The sequence below is a fragment of the Nycticebus coucang genome, chromosome 19 (genome assembly GCF_027406575.1).
Source record: "Nycticebus coucang isolate mNycCou1 chromosome 19, mNycCou1.pri, whole genome shotgun sequence".
NCBI classification, from domain to species: Eukaryota; Metazoa; Chordata; class Mammalia; order Primates; family Lorisidae; genus Nycticebus; species Nycticebus coucang.
In genome coordinates this window covers 59,178,037-59,202,238 of record NC_069798.1, presented here as the reverse complement: position 1 = coordinate 59,202,238, position 24,202 = coordinate 59,178,037, and the positions used below count along the sequence as shown (strand labels likewise).

At 40.9% G+C, this 24,202-nt stretch overlaps 1 protein-coding gene across 2 annotated transcripts; it reads right to left on the bottom strand.

The window, feature by feature from the left end:
* Positions 1–869: 869 nt before the first annotated feature.
* SERPINB12 (serpin family B member 12) lies at positions 870–11,114 on the bottom strand. 2 transcript variants are annotated; one of them, XM_053571971.1, is made up of 7 exons: positions 10,947–11,114; positions 8,564–8,698; positions 7,608–7,748; positions 6,271–6,388; positions 3,575–3,717; positions 2,541–2,708; positions 870–1,274 (listed from the first exon to the last, which is right to left on the bottom strand). In XM_053571971.1, exons 1-7 carry the CDS (start codon positions 11,112–11,114, stop codon positions 870–872), a joined length of 1,278 nt encoding a protein of 425 aa, XP_053427946.1. The 2 variants fall into 2 exon arrangements, with proteins under 2 accessions (XP_053427946.1, XP_053427947.1); XM_053571972.1 differs by having other exon boundaries at positions 8,618–8,698.
* Positions 11,115–24,202: the final 13,088 nt, after the last annotated feature.

The window sequence follows — 24,202 nt, the reverse complement described above, 5'->3', positions numbered from 1 at the left end:
GGGCCAGGCATGAGGCCTCTGGGAGGACACATAGGTGCAGAGGGCAGAAGAGGCAGAACAAGGAGCCCTGCAGTCCACCAGAATGGCAGCCCTGCTCTCTCCACCTGGTATATTGGAGTAACGAGCCATAGACGGGGATTGTTTGAAGAAGGGGGTGAAGAAAAGACAGAGGGAAATGCTCAATGATGGGGCCCTAGGGGACTCAAAAAGGAAAACTGAGACCGATCTCCTCTAAATCCAAATGTCATTCTCCTGCTCTGTGCAAAATGAGTGCTGGTTAGGGGATTACATATCTTTTATCTATTGCTTATACACACTCAAGCCCTACTTTCTTCCAAGTGCAAAGACCTCACAGGGCCTCAGAGGCAGAGGCAGAGTACCTTCCTCAGTGATGGCCATGATTACAACCACCCTAAAGATAGAGCTGGGTTTCCAAAACACCATCCAGGCAAACATTTTCTCTTACCACCCATCGAAGTTGTTCTGTGTTTATCATCTTTCAGAATGGGTTAATGACCTGAACTTGCAGGCTTCCTTCTCAAGGAGGTAAGTAACAAATAAAACCAAAACCATCCTTAACTGTGTTGACCTTCAGGTCACAAGAAGGTGAATTTATACGCTTGAAAGTTTAGGGTGGGGGAAGATTAGGGAGGAAGCAAGCACCCTTCAATACCAACACACTTGGATGGAAAGCAGTAGCTACAGAGTAAGAGAAAGGTCAGGACAAGCACCAGCTGATGGCCGGAGAAAGGGAGCAGGGGACTGCACAGATCAGCTTTAAATTTTGGCAAAAAATGCCCATGTTATGTCAGGGGAAGAGTGAATTGCTATTTTCTTCCAGCCCCCAAGTAGTAGAGAGTATGCCCCTTTCAAGGAGAACATACCCTGCCATAGAAAAGAATTGTTTGGGTTTTGTTGTGTCTGACGAAAAAGAGAAAAGGGTGGTTGGCATTAAATTCCACCAAAGATGGCGCTGACTTTCCCTGGCCGACAGCCCCACTGGCTGCAGCTGCCTGTGTGCCATTCTCATCTACCTCTAAAAAGGTCTTATGAACAATTTTTGACAAACACAAATTGGGAGTTGGAGAAATTCCAGTAAGATCAGCCTTTGTTTCATCAAAGATATCAACAATTCCCATGTCTTCCAGAACAGAATTGAGATCGTAGCTATCTTCCAGGGTGAACAGGGGGAGGGAGACAGCTACCATTTTTTCGGACATGTTTTCTGAGTTGCTCCAGGCCACTATTTTTTCATGGGTGATCTTCCTTTCCAGCTATAAGAGAAAGGAAATAATATTTAGGGTCATATTTTGAGCCTGCAATAAATGCCCCGATTACTTTAAGGTGCCTGAGTGTTTCAGCTGTAAATGACAACCTTCACAGCTTTTCTCTGGGCCTCGGAATAGCCTGATTCCATTTAAAACTCTTCCAAGTAAACATCTCTCCTCTTTAAAAGAAGTTATGGAACAATTTGAGTTCCAGCACTCTTAGGTGTTTGACAGACAAATGTTCAAAGCCCAGCAAAGTTCACTTGAATAGTTGGGTGCCTTGGCCACGTCCTAACATTCTGAAGTTAGATTTCCTCTTCTAGAAAACAGAGGTAATACTATTAGGCACTTCCAAGGATTAAGAAAATGATGTATGTAAAGCAGTTAACACAGTGCAGGCCTATAGTAAATTCTGAACGATGATTGTTATTGATGTAACTACTATAGCTGCTATATAGGTATTTCTTTTTTTTTTTTTTTTAAGGGACAGAGTCTCACTTTATCACCCTCTGTAGAGTGCTGTGCCATCACAGCTCACATCAACCTTCAACTCCTGGGCTTAGGCGATTCTCTTGCCTCAGCCTCCCAAATAGCTGGGACTACAGGCGCCTGCCACAACGCCCGGCTATTTTTTTGTTGCAGTTTGGCAAGGGCCGGGTTCAAACCCACCACCCTTGGTATATGGGGCCTACGCCCTACCCACTGAGCAACAGGCACTGCCCTATATAGGTATTTCTTTCACTTTCTTTCTCCCGCTATCTCTATCTCTTTACCCCATTGGATAACATGCAACTGAACTTCTCCAGGCTTCATCAATTCTCACCTCACAATCAATCTATTCCACTGTTAATATCCACATTTCTGTCAAGGTACATGCACCCCCAAACAAGATCCAGCTAAGGGTCTTTAACTGAGTGACAGAAAAATAGTCTGAGTACATAACCAGAAATCAGGATATTCAGGGGGAAGGAAAAGCTATTTTATTTTTAGTAATTTTCAAGTTGCTCAGAACCCAGATCCCTTGGTTTGGAAAAATGGTTGCAGAGAACTATGAGAGTAGAGAGGAAATGTTGATTCTAATCTTTTTGGCATTTGTTCTTTAGTCTAAACAAATGAGGAATAAATATCTTATTTAATTCTGGTCCTTATATATTCTTTGCTATCTCTGATAGCAAAGGTACCACGCTTCCTCAGCGCAGATGGTCGATGGTGTTCTTCTCCAAAGATCTATATAACTGAATGTTTTATAGAGACTTGGAAATGAAGACTTGCCTCTTCCAGACCCTTCAAGTTGTCATCCGAGTAAGATGGCAGCAGGATGAGCATGCTGAGCTCCCCCTTGGAATATCTCATCTCAAGGATCTGTGCAATCAGCTCCTCTAAGAAGGCAAGCTTATGTAGACCTGTGTGAGTCATCATCTTTACATTCTTCTTTTCATTCTGCAGAAGACAAGGTAGGGAGTCACGGGACTGCCATGGGAAGCACCATCACATGGCCCCAACTCTCCTGAGAGCCCAGCTACTGTAAGATTGGAATGTTCTGCACCAGAAACCCTGAGCCATACCAGTGACGGACCTGAGAGAGTTTGCCCTCTGATCTGTCTGCCATATGGTGCCAATATTTTCTCTCTCTGTGTTTTTAATCAATTGTTCAGCAAAACTACTGCTGACAGGCTTTCTATCCAAGCAGCTCCCACAGCCAGTTGACCCTCTCCAATGCCTGGGCCACCTGCCTCTTGCCCCCACCACCATCTCTACCCCTACCCCTATCTTCTCACACCTGGATGAACCCACCCCAGCACCAATGTGAGCCCTGGTCAAACAATAATCATCTGCACATTAAATAATAGCACCAGCTCCATACCCATCCTACAGAGGAAAGGCACCCCCCAGGTGCCTTAAACCCCACAGTAACTTGCAGGTGGAAGGTGAGGGGTCATCAGTCTGCAGCTGAGGATCTTTAACCTTCGAGAGAAAATTTGTCCCAGGCGATAAGCTAACTCTTATCTTTTCCTCCCATTCTAAGCCTCACAGAAGTGAATCCTAATCACAAATTCACTTAACTAATTTAGCCTTTGCATTTTCCCCCTTCAAATTCTAAGTGGAAGTAATTGAATAATGAATGTAGAAATGTGCAGTGTGGTAGGCATTTGGCACAAAAATGTCCAATGAACTTCACGTGCTGACTTTTATGCATAGCAAAATGTTCTTATTCCAAGTGTAAACTGTAATTAAGAGAGCTAAGTTTACTCCCTGTAGAAATTACAAGTTACATAGCTGGAAGACCATGAGTTGGAACACAGTACCTCATTTAGAGAGAAAAGTGCATCGACTGTGTTTTCAGAGTCAAAATAATTTTCCCATTTGGGCTTAAAGTAAACGGCATTCACCAGAACCAGCACAGTGGTGTCATTGATAGTGTCCTTGCTGAAGAGGTCCTTGATTTTACCTAAAAAAAAGTCCCAGAGAATGTCCTCAGTATGAGTTGTATCCCAAGTATTGATGTAGACAGGTTTTCTTTAGTGCATTTTAACAGCCCCCGAGCTAAAAAGCATCTAATCCAAGAACTAACCCAAGAAGATTATGCACCTGATACTCCTAGGTTGGGGGAAGTGGAGGTAAGTGTTGGGGTGAAGGGAGAGGAGGAACACTCTCACTCCACCCTGGGGGGATCTGACTCAAGCCCTGAAACAGAGGGACTTTCCTTCGATTCTTTTTATCATTTGTGATTGAAACTTGTCCTTAGACATATTATACTGTGGTTTGTCTTTCAAATTACAGATCCTGTCACCTGACTATATGTTAATAATATCTTTGAGAAAAGAACTATGGCATAAACTTCCTGTCTCAAGTACACATGATAGAATAGTATATATGCCAACATATAAACAAAAGTACATATAAATGGACTAAACTATGTGACAAAATTTGTTTTATCAGAACTTTCACATGCCTTGTCTCGTTCCATCCCACATAAACCATGAGAAGGAAGTCTTCTTATCCCTCTGTCCAGAAGAATAAACTGCACCTAGTAGGAGGTGAGGCCACACAGCCAAGCAGCAGCAGGATGGGCCAGGATGAGTACCCAGGCCTCCAACTCAGGACTTTGCTGTGGAGCTCTTTCTGCAACCAGCCCCCTGACCAAACACAGGATGCCCCAGGCACATGTTCCATGTAGCCTTCTTAATGCTTTGCATCCCCAGGCCAGCTGGGCTTGACAACATGAACCCTGTGACATTTAATTAACTACTTGATCTTTTAGGTTGTTTCCCAGAAACAGCAAACTTTCTGCAAGAGTAGAGATTCTAAGGTCCCTGCTGCAGACATCCTGATGCCAAGACCCACCGTCCCTCACTCAGTTGTAACCTGCAAATGAAACCGCCTGCCTGAGTTGCTTCCAGCACAACTACTTGGATGCAGGCTGCCATGCTCTTAACCCTATAAAAAGCCCCTTGCCATCCCCATTAGTGGGGAGAGGAATTTAAGGCTACCTTCCTTATCACATGGCTGACGTTATTCATATAAAAATTCCTTTCTTCCCTAGAAATCCTCATTGTTTCGGCGATTGGCTTTCTGTGCAGTGAGTAACCAGACCCAGGCTGGAGCCTCTGCAGTCTCAGTAACCCGTCTGTCTAACAGTAACACAGCTCCAGGCTGACCAGAAAAGCCCCGTGGGGGAAGGCAATAGTCCACCTTCAGAGTGAGCCATTTTCCACCTCAAAGTACCAAATCACCAGTGACTTCAGTGCCTGCTGAGGTCTTAAGAAGAAAAGCCCCTTCCACATCAAGAAGAGCTCTCCTGGTTCAGTGCCCATAGCTCAGTGGTTACAGTGCCAGCCACATACACCAAGGCTGGTGGGTTCCAGCCTGGCCCCAGCCAGCTAAAACAATAATGACAATTGCAACCGAAAAATAGCCGGGTGTGGTGGCCAGCACCTGTAGTCCCAACTACTTGGGAGGCTGAGGCAAGAGAATCTCTTAAGCCCAAGAGTTTGAGGTTGCTGTGAGCTGTGATGCCACAGCACTCTACCCAGGGCAACAGCTTAAGGCTCTGTCTCAAAAAAGGAAAAAAAGAAGAAGAAGAAAAAGAGTTCTCCTTCAACCCCACAAAACATTGTGTGTGAACATCATCTGCACTTAAAATGCTCTTATGCTCTTAACTCACTAAGGAGAAGCTACATACTCAGGCCTTAAGAAGACCTTTGGTGAGCTGTTTTCCTCTTGACACCTGAGTAGAGGCTTGAAGGGGTGGGAATTGTTGTGAAATGTGGAAGAAGGAAGAACAGATAATGTAGGAATTTGGGGACTTCTTCCAAGGAGTGGACAGACAAGGGCATCCCGGCCCTAAGTCAGTGCGAGGAGGGTGGAGACAGAGAGAGGAAGACACCAACAGGAAGAGAGTGGCAGAAAGTGGCATCCGTGCTAGAGACAAATGAAAGTCAGCCAGATATTGTCCCCAGGCCACCAGTCCCTCAGAACTGTGTTGATGCCTGGTCATGGTCTTATTCTGAAAGCAGGGGAAGCAACGTACCACCTTCACACTCATGTGCTCCACACTTTTCATTGCATCCAAAATTCTTACCCAGCTGCACAATGGCAAATTGAAAAATGCCCTAATTTGTGTCCAGCAGCGCAACTTGCCCCTTCAGGTCACTAACCCTTGAGTCAACAGGGAAGACTCTATTCTGCTCTTCAAACTCACCTCTGCAGGGGTGGAAGGAACACTCTCCAAGCCCTCCCTGGAGCACCAGCACCAACTGGGGCTGGTCCCCACCCTTCTTCTCCACAGAAGGCCAATAAGACAACAAACCAAAGGAGCCATAATAAGCAACAGTAATATTTAAGCATTTTAACCGCCTGATGCTGGTCAAATCACACGTTAACCAGAGTCTGCATATGTAAACCTCTGGCCCCAAAACACTAGCAATCTGAAAAACTGGGCTTCCTGTTTCTTCATTTAAAAGAAAAGAACACCAGTTACAATGTGTTCGATCTCTCTTACCTTGAGATTGAGATTCAACCCAGTAGTTAATCTCTTGTCTGGACTTTTCAGGGTTTTTCTGGAAATCGACACTTTCAAATGTTGTGTGGTAAAACTGAATCACACCATCTGTATATTCCTGTTCAATTGGGATGAGGGGAAATAGGGCAATAAATTCACGTCGTGATAGTAATAAGTTAAGAGTGAGACGGTCTTGAGAAGCCTCCTGAAACAGATGAGCCAGATCATTGAATGTTGGCGGAATAGGCATATCAGTTTCTATCTATTCTCTGTCTTAATTTAGCCAGAAACATTTCCGCCTTTGTGTTGACAATTCAGAATATAGACCTTGTACTCACCGTGCTTCTGGAGTTACAATGGCATGTGCCTTTCCCACCAGATATCATTTTATTTGAACAATCCATTTGTGGAGGCACCACAGGAAATATCACCTGAGAGGTAAAACACTTCTGTTTTTAGGAACTAAAACCTTGCTTCATGGTTGCAGAGTTTTCATTTGGAGTGATGAAAAGTTGCGGAAATAGGGTGATGGTTACACAACGTTGTGAATGTAATTAATGCCACAGAATGATTTACTTACAAATGGTCAAAATTAAATAAAAAATCTGGCTGGGGGGGCGAAAAGCACAGTAGAGAAATCTAATTTTTATTTTAAGAGAACACACTGATTTTGGTCAGAAGTAGGCTATCCCTGTCCCTGACTCTCCAGCCCTAAACAGCAGTGCTGAGGCCATTGGTCAAGCTTATGCTTATTGCCTAGTGTGTGACTCTTCCGGGGATTAGAGGGGAAGCTGGAGCCTAGACGGAGACACATCTGGATCCAGGTATAAAGCTATTTAGCCACAGAGACAAATCCTGTGACTTTTGCTCTAAATAGCAAAAGCCGGTCTCCTGCTACAGCACTCTACTCAGAAAAAGCACAGTAAGCACAATTTCACTGACAGAAAAGGTGATTCTAGAGAAGTGCCCCAGAGGCAGCCAACAGGTAGGGGATGTTCAAAGTACATGTACCAGACACCTTGACATAGGAAAGAAAGTCAAGAAAAAAGGCCGTCACCAGCTCCCATATGTCCCAACGCTGTCCCTCATAAGACTCTTTCTCACCCACTTCATTCCACTCTGCACAGACCTCATAAGCTGCTCAAGTTGAAAACATGGAGAAGGGAAACCAAATTAGGGGACTGAAAGAAGTGGGTCCTGGACATCCCGCAGGTCCCCAGCAAGTCACCCTGTCAGTGGGCTTTGTGTTCTAGGCAGCAGGTGAGTAATCCAGATACTCACTTGTTTTTAAATCATCTGCTCTGTGGTAACTTTAATCACCAGTGTCTGCAACTCACCGGATGGATGGGGAATTCCTGCTCCCCATAAAGCCTATTGGCAATGCTCAAGGTACAATTGGTTTTGGCCCTGTCCAATTTGCAGAGAAGCTTCCCGAAGTAGCAGCTGAGCAGTGTACTCTCGTCCTTTGAGGTCCCAGCCTAACAAAAGAAGAAACAAAATGTGGCCTTTCGCTTGTCTATCAGAAGAGCTATCTAAGAGCTAGCTATCAGAAGAGCTAACTAAAGGATGGGTATTTTGTACAGAGGCAAGATAGGGCTGCTTGGTAAAGTGTCATTTCTCGCCCTTACCAGGTAAGGGAGCGAGCTGAGAAGAAAAGAGGAATAAAGATGAGAAGTGGTCCTGGTGGGAGATCTTGGCTCCCACCTCCAGGATCAGTATCATACAGGAAAAATACATCTGGGGACTCAGCAAAGCACCCTGTATTTTAGAAGGGTGAACCCTAGTTTTCTCTGTATTCAAAAAGGCATATGAAAGACAATCATCTCTCCATCTCCTCTTCACCTTTCTAAGGTAGGAGCTGTACCACCTGGGGCATAGCTTTCCTGCTCCCCCCAGTACCAAACAGCCAGTAAAAGTTATTGGTACAGATTTCAGTTTGAATGAGAACAGGCAGAGGTGGAAGGAGAGTGTAAGACTTTGGCAACTGACCCTACCCCTTACTGCCCTTTGTCTTCAACCTGTGGCCTATAGGAGCAGGTGAGTAAAGGGGCTTTATTATTAAAGGTATAAGTTTCTTTATCATGAACAGAAAATAGTAGATTCTACTGTTAGGAAACTGGCTCACAGACAAGGACAGACAAGTCACACACTCAGGAAATGCAGGTCACCAGAGGTTATTGCTGCTGATGGCAGCCAGGACATAATGTTTGGGAATAAAAGTCCATCACCAAATACGGTACAGCCAGAATGAGCAGGTTGTAAGAAGGAGGGACAGGGGTTCACTGTGGCTCACCTGCTGATTCGGAGACTCTGTTGATTTCTTCTCCCCTTGCAGAGAATTGTCAGCCTGAGTTTCTTGTTTGTTGCTTTTCAGGCAGGGGTCAGGTTCTTTGCTTTCACTCTGATAAATGTCATGGAAGTGCAGTACCTGTGTGATAACGGGATAGGGTCATTCTGACAGTCTGGACAGCAGGAATCCAAATAGTTCCAGGAACGTTTTTATAATGCGACAATGATTATATGTCAAACAAAACAATTAAAGATAGTGTGAAGGAAAGTGGATGCTTTTGTCCTTGGATAGAGAGGAGGAATGGAGAGGAAGTCATCGAATCCTACCCCAAACTGCATTTGTGAATAACTACACCCAAACTAAAAGAATATAGAGGTCTCCTTGAGGCCTGTGTAGCTACTGAACTCTTTATATTAAATTGATGGCCAGTCTAAATCCAATGCAAACACAAAGTACACACGAGATCTTAAAGATAGTATGGAAAGCAAAGAATGTAAAATGTCTCTTTAAAATTCTTATAGTGATTACCAATTGATATGATAGTATTTTGTATGTATTGGGCTAATTAAAATGTATTACTAAAATTAGCCTCATCTGATTAATGTGGTTACCAAGATTTTTTAAATTACTATGTGGCTCCCATTAGATTTGTGTTGGACAGCACTGTTCTAGAGGTTTGCATCAATCAAAGGAGCAGAATAGCAAAGACAAGTTGTCCAGAGTCTTAGAGAGAGGTAGGAGGCAGGTGCCACGTACTGCACTGTTCAGACCTACTTTGTTGGCAGATGACCCTCAAGGTGCCTGGAGACGGAACATCTGAAACTTGACCAGACCATGCAAACCACACTCTAAAGCTAAGTTTTCTAATGGCATAAAAAAAAATAATGTACCCAATTCAAGTAGATGACCAATGTAGAATTACCCCCCAAACACTTTCTTCCTTAATCCATAAATTCGACTTTTCCATATTCAAGGGCAACAGCCTTACTTACACATAATTCTTGTGCTATGTGCTAAATCCAAGAAGTGTAAGTCCAACCTCAGGAGCTCATAGTTTACTTGAGAGTTGTTACTACCTTCATTCATTCATTCTACAAAAGTTTATTGGGCGCCTACTCTAAGCCAAGCATTGTTCTAGGATAAAGATCCCCGCCCTCCCAGAGATTATATTCTAGTGAAGGAGACACACAAAAAGCAATACACAAAGTTATTACCCTGCTTCCCCGAAAATAAGACATCCTCCCAAAATAAGACCTACTTACAGGAAAGATAAGACATCCCCTGAAAATAAGACCTAGTGCATCTTTGGGAGCACACCTTAAAATAAGACACTGTCTTATTTTTGGGGAAACGGGGTAGTCATCATCTGCAGTATGTTAGACAGTGGAACATGACCCGCAGGGAAAAGTAGCAGGGATCTCTTCTGGACTGGTATCCAAGATGCAGTCCTAGATCAGGAGGTCAGAAGTAAACCTTGACCGAAGTCTTGAAGGAGAAAGTGAGATCAGTTATCTGAAGGAAGAGATCTCAGGCAAAGGCAGCCAGAGCAAAGGCCCCAAAACAGGACAGGCACGGCTTCCCTGAGAAAGGGGGAGAGCAGTGTGACAGGTGCAAGGGGTGGGAGAGACGTGGAGTCACAGGGATTATCTGGGATTCCCCTCCTCAGATCTTCCTGGGCCAGGGTAAGCACTTGTTCTTCTGTGATAAGTGCAATGAGAAGTCTGGGGTTTTGAGCAAAAGAGAAACAGGATCGGACTCAGGTTTTAAAGGGATTTCAAGCTGCCATGTTAAAAACTAGCTGTCCATGGGAGGAGCAAGAAAATCCATCAGGAGGTTTCACAGTGTCCAGGTTAGAAAAGATGGTGGAAGTTCAGCCCTCAGGGAGACTCTGCGAAGAGAGTGAATCCTGGATGTATTTTGAAAGAAAAGACAACACAATTGACTGATAAATACAATTTAAAGTGAGAGAGAAAGAGAAGAACCGCAGAGGACAGCAAGATCTTCAGCTACTGGATACAAGTCTGAGCTTAATAATCTAATGAACTGAGTGAGATAAAACACATACGAATAATGTTCCTACCAGTATTTGTCTCAATCATGATGAGAAAGAGTGACAGCTGTGCACACAGAGATGGAGAGGGCAGACCAATGAGAAAAACTGTCAGACTGGTGAGGATGGGGAAACCCACAAAGGAGGTGGGAAGTTGCACTGAACCCTGCAAAATGGCAGGATTGAAGAGAAAGCAAAGTGTGGGGAATACATAGGAGGGCTCAGAGGCAGGTGCAGGCTCCGAGCAAGCTCAGGGTGCGGTGAGCACCGAGCCATCTGACCTTGAGTGCAGACCTGGAGTTCAGGGCCATGTGCAGCACCTTAAGGAGTACGTACTTTGTCGATCTGACGAGCGCTGGCATTTCTAGCTCCGAAACGGACCATAGCCAGGGAAGCCGAGAGGCTCAGAGGACAAAAAAAGACATTTTTATGATAATCATCTTTGCTTATCTTGCGGAAAAGATCAAAGCAAAATTTGGTGTTTGCCGCAACAAGAACATCCATTGTAAAACTCCTAAAAATCTAAATAAAAGAGAAAGAGAGAGAGAAGATGGTGACTGGAGAAAAATAGGTAAACAAACAATTCTTATGTAAGTATCCAAAATACAATCATACACAATTATTCAATGTGTTATTAATAACTGGGAAACTAAGATCATTACCATCCCTGTATATAATTTTTGGTGTCAATATTGCTAATGATAGAGATCGTTTTTCATTTAATGATGTGAATGAGTTTCCTAGTGCTGCCATAGCAAATTATCATAAAACAGGTGTTCTAAACAACAAGAATTTATTCTTCCACAGTCCTGGAGAACAGACGTCCAAAACCAAGGTGTGGGCAGAGTTGGTATATGCTGAAGGCTCTCAAGGACAGTCTTTCTCCTGCCCCTCCCCAGTTCGTGGAGGTTGTCAGCAATCCTTGACATTCCCTGTCTCGTAGATAAATCACTCCAACTTCTGCCTCCATCTTCACATTCGTCCATTTATCTTCCAAGTGTGTATCCAAATTCCCTCTTCTGTTAAAAACACCAGTCATCCTAAACCAGTATGACCTCGTCTTAACTTGATCACACCTACAAAGACCCTGTTTTCAAATAAGGTCATAATCATATACCCAGGGTTTAGGACTTAAACGTATGTTTTGGGAGAACACAAGTCAACCCTCTTTGTGGTGAAATTTCCTTTATTCAGGTGAAATAAAATCAAAAGCTGCCATTCTCTGTGGGCAAGCTAGCAGCCAAGCAAACATCATTCCATCCCATCCTCCCTGGGCTGTGCCTGGTTCTAGAGGTCTTTTGCCTATGCCCTCCCCTCAATGTGCTGTGACCAGTGATAAGCCCAGCAGGGGATCATGGGTCATGTCCTTTGTTGACATTCTCACTCCCTTTTGAGTCATCCCATTTGCAACCTCCTGAACTTGAGGCACTTTAGTCATTAATATTGTTGAAGAGATAATAGGTCTTGAAAGATGTCATGCGTTTTTTCATCATTGGTTTTAATGATCACTTTGACGTTGTTGAATCACAGAGAATACAGAACCAAATTGACAGAAGGACTTCCCCAACAGTAGAGCCCTCGCATCCTCCTACCCAATGTATTCCAGCAGTATCAGGAGAATCCTACGTAGATTCCATTCTGGACCTCCACCCCTCAGAGGAAATGTCTTTTCTTTTGTCTCTTTGCCTATTGATATTGTGTGTTTCCAAGATAGAAATGTAAGCCCCCTTATTTGTGTTTTTATCAACAGATATGCGTGGTCCATAGTAAAGATGAAGAAATAGTTATCACATGGAATTGAATGGCGTACATTGGTTTTAACCTTTCCCTCATTTAATATAGGCTTTTCTAGCCTAAGACACTTAATTCAAAAAGATAACATTGTGTAACATTTTAAACAATGTGCCTAACATGTAGTAAATATTTTACCTGTATTAGCTTTCATCTTTTAACTCCGCAAAGCAGGTATTATCCCTCTTTTAGATCAGAAAACTGAGGAATCAATCACACGCGTAGTTGGCCTCAAACTAAGGACTCTTCTTCCTATATCTACTATTTCTACCAAGCTTCCCCTCAACGTAGCATAGGCTGATCAAACACATGCCCCCTATTTACTGGTCCTTTCAATCCTGCTCAACCTACAGTCCATTTTTATCCTGACACTTTTTTTTTCTGCTAAGTCTGTATCTGACTTAAATTCTTACTTGATGCCTGTGAAGCTGGGTTTGAGACACATTTTGTGCTTGAAAACTAGTTTGTGACTTTCAGAGATTTTTTTGAGGAGCCATCTGCCCTATAAGGTGTTGTCATCCAAGTAATGAATATCCTTTGTGTGTCTGGAAATTCAAGAATCCCTCATACCTCACAAAGCTATCCTTGATGCTTGGGAAATATCTTCATGCCCACTGTGGTTTCTCTGCACATGGCTTGTATTCGCCGTTTAGCAACAAGTCTACTAAACAAAACCAAGCAAAGACGGTGTGAGCTGAGATGACCTGAGATTTCATAGGCTTTTGTTTAATCATAAAATTGTGTATAAAATATAGTTTAATCATTTCTCAGCCTTTTGGCTAAGATCAAGTGAAATGTAGTTTAATTTTTTAAAACCTTGGTATATAGCTTAACTTGATATTCCATTAAAATGTTCAGCATCAAAGGAGGAGAAGGGGAAGGACGTCTTGGCTGTGTTCTTCATTATTATTCAAAGAAAACTAGACACAGATCTCTCTTGAAGGAAAAGAGGAGCTCAGACGGAAAGACCAGGTGATCCCAACCTGGCTCTTTGGATGGCCCAGCTATTTGCTCGATTTCATCCTTGTTCCCTCTGCACGTGCTCCCCTGGCATCAGAGTGGAGCGTATGTCTCTCTGACATGAGTACGCCTAGAACTGACTAATCAGCATCTTACCTGCTCTAGAAAGAACATGACTGCTCATGTAGGTCAACTCCTTTCTTTCCAAGATTTAAAAACCGAGGGAAAATGAGGTGAAGTGTCATCCAAGTAATGAATATCCTTTGTGCAGCTGGCCCAGAGCAAAGCAGGGCGAAGACCTCTCCATGCCCAGGCCTGCTTTCTGCTGGATCAGGCTGCTTTCTGCACTCATTTCTAATGTGGGCCCTGTCCTTACTCTGTGAGGTGCAGAGTGCTCCCAAGCACACATGTGCTCTCTCTCTCTCGCTCACTTTCTCTCGCTCTCTCTCTCTCTCTCTCTCCATTTCTGCATACAATTTCTATAAACATTGTGAACTGCTTGTCATGAGTCTTCTCAACTGGCTGCAATGACCAGTGTGGTCGCCCAGCAATAATTCCCTTTTCTGCAGGTTTCCTAGTTACGCCCCCCAGACTGGGTCTCAGCTTTCCTTACAGCCTTATGTAGCATTAGCACTGCCTCATCCTCTAAGGGAGAGGTGAGGAGGGTAGTAACCGAAAACTGTCTGAAGAAAATGGCCAGAAGGTTGCTGTAAGAATGAGTGACTACATATAAGCAGGAAAGTCCTTCCTGGTTTTATACCAATGTCTAAAATATAGAAAAAAAAAAAAATTAATCATTTGATTGAAATGTCATCTGACAACCATGTTCTGATAGTTTGTTTGAGTTGGGGGAGGGGGGCAGTTAGTTTTAAAATCGGAAACAGCCTAAATCTGACAGTAACCTAAGGAAATGCTCCCACTGGGTTAGTCACTGTACAGGAAAGGGTGAATTGAAGGGGACACGATCTCTGCCTTTGAGAATCCCATGTCCTAAGAGAGCGGATAATGCAATGTCAGCAGTGATGGGGGTAGAGTCTACGAGATGTGGAGCGGCAAGGTTATGGACTTACAAAATGACATGGAGAAAGCAAGGGACGGTACTGTAAGAACAGTTTGGGGGGGTTTTTTGTTTGGTTGGTTTTTTGAGACAGAGTCTCACTCAGTCACCCTGGGGTTGAATTCCACGGCGTCACAGCTCACAGTAACCTCAAACTCTTGGGCTCAAGTGATTCTCTTGCTTCAGCCCCCCAAGTAGCTGGGACTACAGGTGCTTACCACAACGCTTGGCTATTATTTTTTAGACACAGGGTCTCACTCTCGCTCTAGACTGCTCTCAAACTTCTGAGCTCAAGCAATCCACCCACCTCGGCCTCCCGGAGTGCTGGGATTACAGGTGTGAGCCTCTAAGCCTAGCAGGAAGAGTTTCTTAAATAGCACTTGTGAAAATTTGATTATTCTAATAATACAGAGTTGAATAGGCAATTTAAAAATATAACACTTTTAAAAGCACTTTTAAGCTTTTTGCCAGATTATGGATCACGCCTATTCTCCTTGCCCTTTGGGAGGCTAACCCAGGTGTATCATTTAATACCAGGAGTTTGACACCAGCCTGGACAATATAGCAAGACCCCATCTCTACGAAAAATAGAAAAATTAGCAGGACATGATGACAGATGCCTATAGTCCCAGATACTTTGAAGGCTAAGGCAGGAGGATCGCTGGAGCCCAGGAGTTTGAAGTTGCTGTGAGCCATGATGATGCTGCTGCACTCTTGCCTGGGCAGCAGAGTAAGACCCTGTCTCAAAAAAAAAAAAAAAATACTCTTAGACATTTTAACTGTTTTTATTTATTAAAGATAAGCTTAAATGGTCAATAAAATCCATGATACGTAATTTTATTGCAACAAAAAATGTAAAATTAGTTTTTACATTTTTATCAAAAATCTCTTAACATTAGTACTAATTTGAAAACACTAATGACTAACCCACAAATTTCAAATACATTAGATTTTTAAATAGGACTAACTTAGCAACAAATACAAAAGGTAGAGATCTATTGATTGCTTGAGCTCAGGAGTTGGAGACTAGCCTAAGGAAGAGCGAGACCTCGTCTCTACTAAAAATGGAAAAACTGAGGCAAGAGGATCACTGGAGCCCAGGAGTTTGAAGACGCTGTGAGCTATGATGACACCATGGCACTCTACCCATGGTGACAGAGTGAGACTCTGTCACAAAAAAGAAAAAGGTAGCCATCTAAACATCACAATACTAAAATATATTTGTAAGAGATATTTATCAGAGGTATAACTTTCAGATTTTAAAAAATTATGTGTACAAATGCATTCATAGTAACACTTTCATCATAGTCAAAACTCAGAAACAACACAAATAAATAAGTGTGATTTAGTCACACCATGGAGTGTACACACCAATGACCCTGAACAAAACTGTAGTTAATGCATCATAGCACTAATAACACGGGTCTCACATCACATCACAACATCGTATTGAGTGAAAGAAACCATACGTGGAAATTATCATACCGTGTGATTCCATTTATGTAAATTCTGCAGTTGTAGAATTCTGGAGAGTGGTTACCCTCGGGGACGTGTAGAGAAACCATGGTTAGCAGCAGATAGGGATGGTGGTGGATTAGTAAACCAGCCCCCCGAAATCCAGGATTTGTAGTGTTTGCTGATTTCCATGGTGTCAATACCAGGGTCAATTTCAACCTATCATCAAGACATCACTGGACCCAGAGTTAGGAAAATATGAACTGCACCTGCTCTCAGGAGCTGGCAGGAGCTGGCTCGAGGGCACCGCAGGACCCAGGCCTGAAGGACACGTCTACAAGACTGGTGATGGTTCATTTCTTGATCTGAGTGCTGGTTACACACCAAACTTACACTTATTTCCTATGTGATTTATACACATGTGCATTTTTATCAACTTTTACGTATGTATAGAATGTCTAAGGTTTAATTTTAAAGCATACTGAACACATATTACTGAAGATGGAAGTGAAAGGCAAGTCATTGCAAGTTTATACCTAACAGGAGAACTAAGAATACTGTACATAATATATTGAAAAATAACTTCTCACAATGAAACTGAGGCTCCAGATGCAATTAGGACATGCTCCCTGAAGCATTAACAGGAGGAACTTTGCATCTACTCTGGAAAGATTCACCACACAAAGAAGCTACTGTTTGAGTCTGAAGGTGACTATTGACGCAGGCTGCCTCTTAGCAAACTGCAGCCTGAAAAACTTGTATATAATCTGTATCATCATCATTGCTTTCGAGCTGACTTCAACCTTTTAAAATAGCAAGGACCTCCAAACCCATGGAGCTCAAGGAATTAGTGCTCTCCTCACCCACATTGCTTTATGGTACTAATAGCTGTCATTTTATTGAAGCCTGTGTTGTACCTAGCATTTATGTCACACATAATTGCTTCTAAATCTCAAAATCTCCTATATGTTGGAAATTATCTTCATCTTACATCTGAACGCTAAGTGACAAAGGGAGTGTACACATCAGCCAGTTCAGTCTGATTTCAAAGGCGGAGCAGGTAACACTTGTGCTTTCAGAGTTCACGTCCTGAGTGGCCCACCACACAGCTGTGTGGTGTGGAGGTAACACCAGCCTCTGAGCACCGAAGATCCATCTGAGGACTGCCCTGAACTTCTCTGCCAAAGGACAGCTCGGACCCCAGTACGTTCTCCTAAGACTCCTATAATCTACGTGGTTATTGCTTCTCTAGATGAAAAATTTACTCAAAAGTCTTTTTCAAATTTTACTGAAATCCGTGCGAAAGTATCACACATACAGACTGAGACTTCAAGATCGCAAACAACCAAATGAGGGACGAGTTACATAATTTCATATTTACTGTCCCCAACAGCACCTCCTACTGACCATAGCTGTATAGGAAGGAGATGGTAAGTAACTCTTATTCAGAAAAAAAAAGGAAAAAAATCAACCTTAGCACTCTGGGAGGCCGAGGCAGGAGGAATGCCTGAGCTCACAGGTTCAAATGCCAGCCTGAGCCAGAGCGAGACCCCCATCGCTAAAAAATAGCCGGGCATTGTGGTGGGCTCCTACAGTGCCAGCTACTAGAGAGGCTGAGACAAGAAATAGCTTGAGCCCAAGAGTTTGAGGTTGCTGTGAGCTATGATACCACAGCAGTCTACTGAGAGCGACATAGTGAGACTCTGTCTCAAAAAGAGGGAAAAAAAAACATTTTGGCTTGGTGCCTGTAGCACAGTGATTATGGAGCCGGCCACATACACCAAGGATGGGTGGTTCAAACCCGGCCCAGGCCAGCTAAACAACAATGACAACTGCAACAAAAACTAGCCGGGTGTTGTGGCAGGCACCTATAGTCCCAACTACTTGGGAGGCTGAGACAAGAGAATGGCTTAAGCCCAAGGGTTGGAGTTTGCTGTGAGCTCTGACGCCACAGCACTCTACCAAGGGTGACATAGTGAGACTCTGTCTCAAAAAAAAAAAAAATTATATCAATACAAATAATATCATACTTTTGCCTATAATACTTTCTAAGTAAGTGATTCATTATTTAGCCTCTAAGGAAGTAAAAAAAGGAAGTTGATCCTCAAATTAAATGTATTGTACAAATGGCAGAATAATAATAACAATGAAGAATGTTGGTCTCAGTATATTGACAAACCAATCAATTGCCTTTATTTTTCCATGTATTCTTCAATCTCACAATCATACCAAAATGTGTGCGTGAGTACATACGTTTGTGTGTTTTATGTTCACTTGTTTTCACTTTCAATGGAATTTTAAGTTTTTATCCACACTGGGACTGTCTACATATTTTTCCTTTTAGTGTCTTTACAATATCCCATTATATCAATATGTTTCAAATTATTAAACTAATCACATATTGTTGAGCATATATATTAGTTTCTTATTTTCACTACATACAAATAATTCTGCATCTTCATGAAAATTCCTAAACATTAAAGTTTTTAACACTTTGTAAATATTTTTTTTCCTTTTTATGGTTTTTGAGACACCCACCTGATCTTCTTTGCTTTTCTTCTTTCCATTGGCTTTAGGGCTCCTGTGAAAACCTCCTTAACTTTTCTCCAGCCTTTTCCCCCAAAGTGCTCATCAGCCACCACTGTATACAATACCACATAGCATTTGGTTCTTTTATTTCCCCGTCACACTGTAAGATAAGGCTTTTTATACTTCTGTCTTTACTTCCAAATCATAATTTTCTTAAAAGAAGATTCAATACTTTTTATTCGTCTTTGTATCTTATCAAGATACACGATGCAAGAAACACGATAGAAGTACATATGAGCACTTTAGAAGTGTCTATGATCAGTGTAACTGGCTTATTGTACCCTCAATGAATCCCCAACAATAAAAAAAAAAAAAGTGTCTATGGATTTATTTGCTCCCCTCTGCCCCCTTGTCATTGTAGATAATTCTAATACCTATTTTTATGAAGTGTCTTTAAAAAAAAAAAAAAAAAGAGCAACTTGTTTATGCTGTTTAGATTTTCTGCAGGTGTGGCGATACTCACCAGGAGATACTAAAGTATTTTCTCTACCTATTTTCTCCCTCACTTCCCAATACTCAAACATCTGAGGTAGCTCATCTGATGTTAGAGGATTATTTAGAATTGTGTATTAACTTTACCTATATTCTTCAGGCAGCTATAATCAATAGAGATTATACATAAGAGAATCAGCTTTTGATTAATTTTCTAGAATGGAAGAAATGGTTCAATTATTAAAATATGGTTTCCTTTATAATGAAAATGTAAAAATGTAAACAAGATAGATAGTCTAACAACCCAAACCATTCTGAGTAAAAATGCTTTTCACTACATACAGTAGTAAGAAAAACCTTGTATTCCCAAAATATTTCATATCTTATAATTTCTATAATTTCCGCAAAGCTACTGATAACCCCAGAATACAATTTTAACTTTACATCAGTAGATGCTATTCTGCTAAAATAAATGTTTGATCAAGATCATAGCAAACTAAATCATGAACAATATCTAAAAACAAAAAAAATACTTGAAAAGATATAATTGAAGTGTTTTCCAACTTATGCTGCCAGAGAGACATCTAAAGTCTCATTATTTAAAATAGAGATTCTCTATGTTCTACCATTTCTTCTTTCAGAATTAATTCATTAAAAGATGAACTACCATCTTTCAAGTATGTGAAAGTTCAAAAAATTTTCAAACATCCACAATTTTTAAAGTACTAATCAGCTACATCAGATGTTTTACCAGGTATTGGAAGTGAGGGAGAAAATAGGTAGCATTAATATCTCCTGGTGAGTATCGCCACACCTGCAGAAAATCCAAACATCATAAACAAGTTGCTCTTTTTTAAAAGACATTTAACTTCATAAAAACAGCATATCCTTTGCTTTCAATTACATCTCCTTTGAATTTCTATTATTTAAAATAATTTGCCAGTGCAGTGTTCATTGTTAAAAAACGACATTAGGCAATGTGAGCATTTACCTTCTTGCCTTGAGAGGTGCTGCTGAGAGCTGGCCAGGTGGGAGGTAAACTGCAGTCAACACCTGTCAGGCTGGAATTATATCAACTCTGCCCCTCCCTCAACGGCACTTTTCCAAGTGCCATTTTGGAATCCAGGGTAAAATTATCATTGATTGATTAAAGGAGAAAGAAAAGAAAGGCTGAAACTTTTTAAAACAAACACTCGTGTTCCCTCCTTTCAACTAAATTAAATATTGACTGAATACACTTATATTTTCTTTGCTGTTGCCACTGGGTCCCTGTATAGAGCCTGCAAAAGAATATTTGACCCACATTTTTCTACCCCAATTTCTGTATAAAAGTGAAGCAGAGATCTATTTTACATCTACTTTATTTTGCATACCCATTGCCTTGGCTGGTCTCTTATATTTGAATTTTTATATTATTGTAAAATTGTTTTAATCTATTACATAGGTCATATAATGTGTGTTTTAAGCTATTTTCAAAGTTCTGTGTTTTTTTCCCTGCAACAGAGCTGTAGTGTAGGTGGAGGTTGATAAATATATTCATCAACTAAAAAATAAAAGCCTTAAAGTTGATCCAAATCTTGTTCTGATGTTACTTTTAGTTTTAAGTCTCAATGATCTTGATGTGTTACTGACTGTAAACAGGGGGGTAAATCCCACAAATATGAGTATGTTAAACACAGGGAAATTCAAAAGAAACCATTTTTAAAGAGGCTTGGCTATTGCCTTTATAGAAAATATGAGCTAGCATGTGAATGTAGCTAGCATCGAAATCAAACAAGCAAAACCATTTTGATAAGATATCAACCAATGGAAATCAGTGGCTGAGCATCAAGAGAAATTTTCTCAATTTCTCAGTAAAGTTAGAAAAGAATGGCAAAGTTTCAGTCTTTCGTTTCTTTTCTTTCTCCTTTAATCGTGAGTTTTCTTTACTCTCTGATCATTGGAAAAAGCATGTGTGTTTGCCTGTAGCTCAAGTGGCTAAGGCACCAGCCACATACACCAGAGCTCATGGGTTCAAATCCAGCCCAGGCCTGCCAAACAACAATGACAACTACAACCAAAAAAAAAAAGCTGGGCATTGTAGCAGGCACCTGTAGTCCCAGCTACTTGGGAGGCTGAGGCAAGAGAATCGCTTAAGCCCAAGAGTTGGAGGTTGCTGTGAGCTGTGATGCCACAGCACTCCACCCAGGGTGATAGCTTGAGGCTCTGTCTCAAAAAGAAAGAAAGAGAGAGAAAGAGAAAGAAAAAATTTCCACAAAATTCTAAAACCAGTCTAGTCATTGGTCCTGATTTGCAAGAGGTTGAAAAACTTTGACGGGTGAATAGATGAACACCTATGCCAGGTAATCACTACTTCTTGTAGTTGCTGCCGGTCACAGCCTTCCAGAAACGGTACCATTTATGTTTAAAACAGGATGATATTTTGCCCAGCTCCCTGGATTTTCAAGTGTTATGTTTGTCACTGCTGATTTATGACATTCACATTTCACTGGGGCTCCTGGATACATGGGTTGATTCCAAGCTTGTTTGAATATCTTTAATCTAGGATTTGCATCTGTTCATCATCTCAAATAATACAACAAGGATCTGACTACAGATGACTGCTCTACAAGCCTAAAAATTTGGTGTGGTGCCATTGCCCAAGCGGTGATGATGAAATGTGACACTAAATGTAGCTCAATATGAAGCAACTTGAAAAATCAGTAAAGAAGGATGAGACTTTCTGGAGCACTTACTATCTGCCAAACACAATTTGATCCTTTACATGCATCATTTCCCTTGAATGGTTGCAGAAAGTGAAACTCTCTATATCAGTGTTGTCAAACATCAGAGAACTATACTGAGGTTAGAAGGAATTTTGAAAGTCAACAAGATAGTGCTATTCAAGGCAAATAAAAAAAAAATGTTCTTTGTCAACAGGGTGTAAAATTAGCGTTCACTTCGTTAAGTCTAGAGTTAGATGACACCTCCTATATATGTTATGACTCAGCCTGAGTTATGAGCCAATCAATGGACCTTTTAGTAATTACTCTTTTTCTGCCCGGAATTAAAAAATTTAGGGATGCCCATAATGATTCAACAAAGTCTTTTTGCCAGCTTATAATGCAAAAATGTATATATATAATATATATCAAAAAATATATATTAAAATACATATGTAAATATATATATATTTAAAATTCTCCTGTTGGTAAAGGAGCTACTTTTGAAATATTTTAAAGAGACTCTTTTGCATTTACTTTTACAACCCAATACTGAAGAAACAAAATGTGTTTATAGAAAAAAATCTCAGCATAGACACTTTTAATCTAATAAAAAATATATTTTGTATCTAAAGTACACAGTTTTCCTGATGTTCATCATTTTATTCTCTAAACTTAAAAGCTTAAGAACATGTAATATCCAAGTCAAGAGAGGAAACAAAATCTATCAAACACCAAATACCAATAATAAAGGCTAAAACGCAACAAATTTGTTTCAAAACTTGCAATCACCCTTCTAAGATAGTAATTAGCCTTCTCATTAGAGCCTTCAGCTCTTTTAGATCCAAAATTGAAGCCTCTAGGATTGGAAAGAATATCAACTGCCTGTCCCAGTAAGAAAAAGACACAGTACACAGCTAAGATTTAATAATAAAATTTAAAAAAATAGACACAGAGATCAAAGACGGGCAGGGCTGTGAGATGTGATGGACACACTGTAGAAAGAGCACATTTGCCCCCAGAGGATCCAGATCCCGTCTGAATCTTACTAACCTGAGATATCAAGAAAATTTCTCTTGAACTTCAGTTTTCTTTTTTTTTTTTATTTTACATATACATGTGCTTATTTGGTTTCCACTTTTTTGCCTTCACAAAATTAAAAAGCCTTAAAATTTAATAACAATAACAATGTTTAAGATAAGGACTAGAAACAAAAACTTTGTAAAAAATGAATGAAGATAACTAGAGTCAGAGTCAAAGCATTCTGTAATATAGTCTCAGAGTCAAAGCATTCTATAATAGACATACTCTTATTTGACAATGTAAATGTTACTTTTTTTGCATTATTATTATTGCTCAATATTTAGTTGCAGCAATCATCTGATTTCTTTTCTGAATGTATTGAACTTCAGTTTTCTTACCTATTAAAAAATAAGCATAATAACGTGGTTTTCCATGATTCTGTGTGTTATATATGTTATTAATATAATTACATAGATTTCTTAGTCAAACCTTTATGACTTACATCTATTTTCTTCCAAAATTATAAATTGAGGGTTCATTCTTTAAGTCAGAATTCAAAAACTATAAGCCTACCAGTCAAATGCAACATTCTGCCTGTTTGCATAAAGTTTTATTAAACAAAGAACACCAATTTGGTTATTAATGTCTATGGCCACTTTTTCTATACAACAGCAGAGTCAAATGGCAGCACCTGGGAAGGGATCATTTAGCCTGCAAAGCCAAAAATATTTACAATATGCCCCTTTACTGAAAAGTTTTTTATCTAGGTCAGTCGAGGTGGTGGCTCATGCCTGTAATCCCAGCATTCTGGGAGGCCGAAGAGGGTAGATTGCTTGAGTTCATGAGTTCAAGACCAGCCTGTGCAAAAAGCAAGACCCCCATCTCTACTAAAAAACAGAAAAACTGGGGCAAAAAGATCACTTGAGCCCAAGAGTTGGAGGTTGCTGTGAGCTATGACACCACGGCACTCCACTCAGGGCGACAGCTTGAGACTCTGTCTCAAAAAAACAAAGAAAAGTTTATGATCTCTAAATGATGAAATATCATAGTTTTTCAAGCCAATGATTTTTATATCCTTAGATAGATAACCCCTCTTTACACAGAACCAATGTTATGATTCAATAATAAGAACTACAGTTTCTTAAATTTAAAAAGTGCATTTGAGTTTGATGTTAACCCCAGGCAAAAGTCTAAGCTCCTTCAGTATTGCAGCAAAGAAACAGCCCAGACTTTCATTTGTTGAGCAATTAATTATCAAGTGCCAGCCACCAGGAACACTGAACAAGAGCACCATTGATTGTCCCTGCACTCATCATGGCTGGCACAGCAAGAGGTTCCAACCCACACGATATTACCTGTATCCAGATATAATAGAAATCTTCTGAAGACCGAATATTGTAACAGGTCCTTCCCTGCCCATTATCTTATGCAGTATTTTCAATAAGTCAGGGAGAGAGACATTATTATCCTGATATGACTAATGTGAAAATGAGGACTCAGAGCTCTAAGTTAAGTTGCTCATAGTCACGATGCTAGAAAGTAGCAGAATGACAACATTAGCTCTTCTCTGACTCTGATCCCAA

What these genes read in the sequence shown, in the direction of transcription:
- SERPINB12 (XM_053571971.1), bottom strand. Translation starts at nt 11,114, where the DNA reads ATGGATGTTCTTGTTGCGGCAAACACCAAATTTTGCTTTGATCTTTTC. An exon ending in CACTTTTCTCTCTAAATGAG is followed by an intron (nt 2,709 to 3,574) that starts GTACTGTGTTCC and finishes TGTCTTCTGCAG; the next exon opens with AATGAAAAGAAGAATGTAAA. An exon ending in ACTTGAAGGGTCTGGAAGAG is followed by an intron (nt 1,275 to 2,540) that starts GCAAGTCTTCAT and finishes TTTCTCTTATAG; the next exon opens with CTGGAAAGGAAGATCACCCA.